Below are 7,060 nucleotides of genomic sequence, written 5' to 3'. Positions count from 1 at the left end.
CTAGTTCGAACCGGGAAGAAAACGATTCGAAGTGGGCAATTCGAAAGTTTTTCGATTCGACGTTTGACGCGTTCACTTTTTCGACATGAATTCGACGTGACAACACTCATCTGGTTTTTTTTCAGACTGAAAGACAAAAGTTCAGAAGATGAAAGAATTAAATTTATGTAAAAAGTGAGATTTCTTTCACATTATTATAAATATCAAACCTTTAAATAAGAATGCGTGTTATCTGTGTAGATATACATAGAGAAAAGGAAGCTCTCAGTGTAATTAAATAAAATTTTAATACTCAAATTAATTTACTCGACTATCATTCACGACTTTTTAAAAAATTATTTAAAATTAATAATAATGCTACTTTCAAGTAAAATATTAGGGGATCCTCTGACGGGGCTTGCCATTGACTATAAAAATATAAGTATACTTAATTAAGTCAAACAACTGTTCATCGGTGTTGAATGTTTATGTTCATGAATAATTAATTTTGCCAGATCAGGAATAGACTGAGATGAAACGTTAGAAATAATAAATGGTTCAATTTTTAATTCAAGTATAGAATATTTGGTAGACTAAGGGCCGATTTCACCAGCTGTGATTAAATTTCAACCCTTGCTTAAATTTATTTAATAAGCACATTGCGTTCCACCATCCTTTAAAACATGATGAAAGTAGCCTGATCGCCGTTTTACTTAAACAACGGCCATTTCTGGCCGGTTAGCGTTTGATCAGAGTTCAACATAACCTGAAAGCTTACGTAAAGTGCAGTGCGTAACTACATAGTGTGAAATATAGATCCATTTTTGAGGACATTTTAATATCATCTGATGATGAAAATGATATCTTCATTGACAGAAGACCACGAGTAATTAAGGAACGCATAAATTATTTCGAAACACTGGATGATTTGGATTTCATCATGCGATTTCGATTATCAAAGAACAGTGTAGAAGAGCTGCTGCTCGAAATCGAACACGATTTACAACAAGCTACACAACGGTAATGATCTAAAAAGTGGTATTTGAACTCATTATAAAATTGCAGTTGTTTCCTTTTTAAAATTATTTGAAAAGAAAATACACTATCTACACTTTTCCATAACCGTAAACCCATTTAAATGTAGTACACTGTGAGTCTCAGTCACATTTAACCTAAAAAGTATATTGCAAAGAAGGATATTACGAGAATTTGTGTTGCGGAATGTTATTTTTATATAATATACGCGATTGGGCGTATAAGATACAAGTCGTTTGTTTAAAGTTCTAATAGCAATGAAAACTTTCTTTCGATATTTTTTTTTCTTTCGATATTTTCGACACAATATTTGTGTCTCCGCAGCGTAGATATGGCTAAAAATCTCAAAAAACGAAGGGGTCCATATCATGTCACATGCGGCAAATCTCTCTGCGGCGAGTCTTACCTGCGGCATCTCACATCTGAGGCATGTCACATCTGCGACATGTCTCTTCTGCGGCATGTCACATTTGCGGCATGTCACATCTGCGGCTTGTCACATCTGCGGAATGTCTCATCTGCGGTATCTCTCCCCCACGAAAATTTTGTAAGAACTTCTAAAAATGGCAAAACTGCGACAAGTCTACCCAGCGACATCTATCACTCAAGAAAATTCGTTCAGTACTTCCAAACATGGTAAAAATTTGGCAAGTCTCCCCAGCGGCATCTATCCCCCAACTAAGTTTTTGGTAGTTTTAAAGATGGAAAAAATGCGGCGGCAAGTATTCCCAGTGGCATCTCTCCCCCATGAATATATTTTGGGAACTTCTAAAAATGGCAAATGTGCGGAAAGTCTCCGAAGCGGCATCTGTCCCCCAACAAATTTCTAAGTAGTTTTAAAGATGGCAAAAATGCGGCAAGTCTCTCCAACGGCATCTCTCCCCTAACAAATTTTCTAAGTATTTTTAAAGATGGCAAAACTGCGGCAAGTCTCGCCATGAAATGTTTTTTAAGAACGTCTAAAAATGGCAAAAATACGGCAAGTCTTTCCAGCGGCATCTCTCCCCTTACAAATTTTTTGGTAGTTTTTAAGATGGCAAAAATGCGGCAAGTCTCCCCAGTGGCATCTCTCTCCAATGAATGTTTTTTAAGAACGTCTAAAAATGGCAAAAGTGCGGTAAGTCTCCCAAGCGGCATCTCTCCCCCAACAAATTTTCTAAGTAGTTTTAAAGATGGAAAAAATGCGGCAAGTCTCCCATGCGGCATCTTTCCCCCATGAATATTTTTTAAGAATTTCTAAAAATGGCAAAAGTACGTCCAGTCTCCCTAGCGGTATCTCTCCCCCAACAAATTTTCTAAGTATTTTTTAAAGATGGTAAAACTGCGGTAAGTCTTCCCAGCGGCATCTCTTAATATATACAAGTCATACAAAATATATTTTTCAATTTTCAGAAATTCAAAGAATAAAAGGCAGTTACTATTATCTTTAGATATTTATTAATTTTTATACAAATTTTGTAAACAGCAGTAACGAGTGAAAAACATCACAAAGTTGCGACTCGGTAGTAAACGTTAATTGTCATTCTAATAAATAAGAACAATTTAACTCAATTAAAATTTTATCTTGGCTTAGTTACACATACAGTTTACTGTTCTCTATTCTTATTATGGTTATATCAAGCGCAGATCAAGGCTTTCAGTTTCTTTTGCTGACCGAAGTAGCAACTGAGGTTCTAGCTGGTCGTAGATTTTGCAGCTGGTGTGCAGTAAGGCAAGAATTTTTTTAGAGAAATCCTGCAACGATAGAAAGATGCGACTAGTGAAACATTTGTTTTTACCACACATTAAGGCAATGTAGTCTTTTTACCATTAAATTTGCATCTTCTTATTTCCGTATTTTGAATAAATTTAATTAGTTATATTCAAAAAATTGATTTGCATAGTTTCAACCAAAGCTTGATATAACCATAATAAGAATAGAGACTAGTAAACTGTATGTATAACTAAGCCAAAATAAAATTTTAATTGAGATAAATCGTTCTTATTTATTAGAATGACAATCAACGTTTACTACCGAGTCGCACCTTTGTGATGTTTTTCATTCATTACTGAAAATTGAAAAATATATTTTGTATGATTTATATATATTAAGAGATGCCACTGGGTAGACTTGCCGCAGTTTGGCCATCTTTAAAACTACTTAGAAAATTTGTTGGGGGAAAGTTGCCGCTAGGGAGACTAGCCGCCCTTTTGCCATTTTTAGAAGTTCTTAAAAAATATTCATGGGGGAGAGATTCCGAATGGTAGACTTGCCACAGTTTTGCCATCTTTAAAACTACTTAGAAAATTTGTTGGGGGAGAGGTGCCGCTGGGGAGACTAGCCGCCCTTTTGCCATTTTTAGAAGTTCTTAAAAAATATTCATGGGGGAGGTGTGCCACTAGGGAGGCTTGATGCATTTTTGCTATTTTTAAAAGTCCTTGAAAAATTTTCTTGGGAGAAAGATGCTGCAGTTGTTCCACCTTTGACTTACCGCATTTACGTCATCTTTGTAAGTGCTTAAAAATATTTCTTGGGGAGAAATACCGCTGGATAGACTTGCCGCTGATGAGAGATTCCGCGAATGTGACAATTATTCCTGGGAGACTTGCCACACTTTTGCCAGTTTGATGTGGATTGGAAAATTTTTCCGGAATGGGAGATGCCGCTGGGGAGTCTTGCCGCGGGCTAGAGATGCCGCAGGTGTGACAATCAGTCGTGAGAGACTTGCCAGACTTTTGCCACTTTAATGTGGATTTGAACATTCTTCTACGGGTGAGAGATGCCACTGGGGAGATTTTTCGCTGGTGGGAGATGCCGCAGATGTGACAATTAGTTCCGGGAGGCTTGCCGCAGTTTTAATATTTTAATATGAACCCGAAAATATTTTTCTGGGTAGAGATGCCACCGAGAAGACAATTAGTCCAGGGTGACTGGCCTCAGTTTAGCCATGTTTAATTAAACATTAAACATTTTTTGGAAGGGAGGGATGCCACTGGAAGAATTTTTATTGGTGAGAGATACCGCAAAAATGTCAATTTCACAGTGAAAAATGCCGCGCGGGAGAGAAGCCGCTGGGCAGAGATGCCACAGTTGTGACATGCCGCAGATGAGGCATGCCGTGGACGTGACATGCCGCAGAGGTGACATGCCACAGCTGTAACATGCCGCAGAAGAGACATGCTGCAGAAGAGAAATGCCACATATGTGACATGCCGCAGGTGAGACTCGCCGCAGAGAGATTTGCCGCATGTGACATGATATGGACCCAAAACGAATCACTAATTCAAATAGAAACAGCAAATTATTTTTTGAGATTTTAATAATCAATGTAAGTAGTTCAAAGCAAGTAGATTTATATCTGTACAGCCATAATTCCGTTAAAATATTTTATAACCTCCCTGATTAACTTTAAAGTTTTGAATGAATGACAAAAGTCAACTTTTTCGCTATTTTCCTAGAGTCGCGGTACATTTCTCGAATATTTGACCATATAATGTGTGACATACATAAATGGGAATGTATTTACAGAATGTTTGGGCAATAACATATGAGGAATATTAACATTAAAATGACTTTCATTAAATTCAAATTACAATAAAATATTTTGAAGTGATATATAATTAATGAATTTTAATCAGTTTTTTCTATATGGATACAAACCCACTTGCTTGAACCTAGTTTTTCTGATCATTGATATGTTGAAAGTAAATTGTATTGTCAAATAAAGAATAATATATCACTTTTAAATATTTTATTGTAATTCTAAGTCAATAAAAATTATTTGAATATCAACATCCCTTATATACTATAGTGTCAACATATTGCAAATACTTTTCCAGTATTGAATGTCACACATTATATGGTTAAATACTCGATAACTTTACTGTGACTCTAAGAAAATAGCGAAAAAGTCGACTTTTCAAAACTTCAAAGTCAATTATGGAGGGTGAAAAATATTTTAACGGAATTTTCAGGATATAAATTACCAAAAGAAATATTTTGAAGTAAGTAGATTTTCAGTTACATAACAGGATGTCATGCAAATATTTTTAAACCTGTCTAAGAGACCTTGAAATTCCAAAATATCGGAAATAATCAACTTTTTCGATATTTCCTCAGAGTTACGGTAATTTTCTCGATTATTTGACCACGAAATAAGTGATATAGGTTAAGGAGAATATATTTCAATACGTTACAGCAATAATAAGATTTCTCGATTTTGACTTTCAGTATAGTATCCAATAAATTTCCTCTAACTTCAAAGATCTTTCGATTTAAGTTGGTTGAGGTTCACCGTAGCCTCTAGTATTTTTGCATATTTTTGTTCGCATATAAAATGTGAATTTGCTACTTGATTTCAGAAACCATGCAATTCAACATAGGATACAATTACTCCTTACTCTGCGTTACTATGCCACTGGTTCGTTTTTAATTTCTGCTGGAGACTTTTCCGGAGTTAGTAAAACCAGTACTCACCGAATTGCACATCGAGTCACTGCAGCTATTGCTAGGCTAGCTCGTCGTGATATAAAATTACCTACTTCGGCAGAAGAAAGAGCAGTTGCACAAGTGGATTTTTATGCAACAGCTCGTTTTCCCAGAGTTATTTCGGCATTAGATTGTACACATGTGAAAGTTCAATCTTTTAGTAAGAAATCATTTATTCGAATGTTTAAGGTTATACCATAATTTTCCTGTAGACATTCAAGCAAATTATTGTTATTATTCTCATTGCAGGTGGAAATGATGCAGAAGTGTTTAGAAACAGGAAAGGATACTTTTCCATAAACGTGTAGGCCACATGTTCTTTTGGAAGCTTGAGTGTTTGCTGAGGGAATAATCTTAGCAGATGGAGGTTATGCACTGAAACCATACCTCATAACACCGATACAAAATCTTCAAACCCCCGCTGAAATATTGTTTAACGAGTCTCAGATTAGAACTCGGAAAAATATTGAGCGCACCTTCGGGTTTTGGAAGCGCAGATTTCCCTGTTTAGTGGCAGGAATGCGCTTTTCAGTTTCTCATGTCCTACCGGTGATAGTAGCAACAGCCGTTTTACATAATAAAGCACGTATGGCTGCTGAAACAATGCCTCCCGACGATCCACTTCTGAATATATAGTGGGATGTTATTTTGAATGAATAACTGCACAATTGCGGAGATGCGGAACCCGATGACGGAGATACACGCGCACTCCTTCTTGATTATTTTGAAAGGTAAATACCGCATCAATTATTAGTTAACAATAGGCAATGTTCAGTTGATGTATGGTAGCTTGCAGGTAAGTAATGGAATTTAGGAATAAAATGTTTCCAGTTTTTCGTGCTTTTTATAAAGAATAATCATTTGCTTTAAAAAAACCAACAAAAAAAAGGGGGGGAATCATCTTATTATTCTTTAGAAGCCCAATTTTAAAAATATCAATTTTGTCAATTTCAGAACTTCCGTCTAAGAAAAAAGACAAATTTCCAACAAATAAAGATTTTTCAGTTATGAAAGGAAAAAATTTTTTTTACCTATATTGTTGAATCTTGAAGCCAAAAGGCCAATTTTTTTTAGAGAAAAAGAAATTTTTAGCGATACAAACATAATTTTCAAACAAATAATTAATTTTTCAACCAAAGAGATTTAATTTCACTTTCCAACATTCAACGGCGAGTTTTAAACAGGAAGTAAATTTCCTATAAATGTGTTTGAATTTTCAACCTGAAACAGCGGATTTTCAATCAAAAGCGGTGACTTTTTAACAGGATTGTTTAATCTGTGAATAAAGAGTTGCACTTTTATCCCAGAAAGATAAAATTTCTACTGAAACAGATTAATTCTTTAATAAAAAAAGGATAATTAAAAAAAAAGTTGAATGTTGAACTACAAAAGGTTTCAGTTGACTTTTCAACACCACCAAATAAATTTTAGACAAGAAGTACATTTTGTATGAAATAGTTGAATTTTCAAACAAAAAGTTTAATTTTTATCAAAGAAATATGAAATTTCGGCTAAAACATATGAATTTTTAAATTAAGAAGACAAATTGAAAATAAAGTTCAATTTCAATACCTAAGA

General features: G+C 35.0%; 1 protein-coding gene across 1 annotated transcript; it reads left to right on the top strand.

Moving 5' to 3' along the window:
• The first annotated feature begins 221 nt into the window (after nt 1–221).
• LOC117173626 (putative nuclease HARBI1) lies at nt 222–6,118 on the top strand. Its single transcript, XM_033362266.1, has 5 exons — nt 222–269; nt 809–999; nt 5,356–5,642; nt 5,732–5,784; nt 5,828–6,118. The coding sequence occupies exons 1-5, from the start codon at nt 222–224 to the stop codon at nt 6,116–6,118; spliced, it is 870 nt and encodes a 289-aa protein (XP_033218157.1).
• Nucleotides 6,119–7,060: the final 942 nt, after the last annotated feature.

This window comes from Belonocnema kinseyi, chromosome 5 (genome assembly GCF_010883055.1).
Source record: "Belonocnema kinseyi isolate 2016_QV_RU_SX_M_011 chromosome 5, B_treatae_v1, whole genome shotgun sequence".
Classification (NCBI taxonomy): Eukaryota; Metazoa; Arthropoda; class Insecta; order Hymenoptera; family Cynipidae; genus Belonocnema; species Belonocnema kinseyi.
This window is presented reverse-complemented; position numbering and strand designations above follow the sequence as displayed.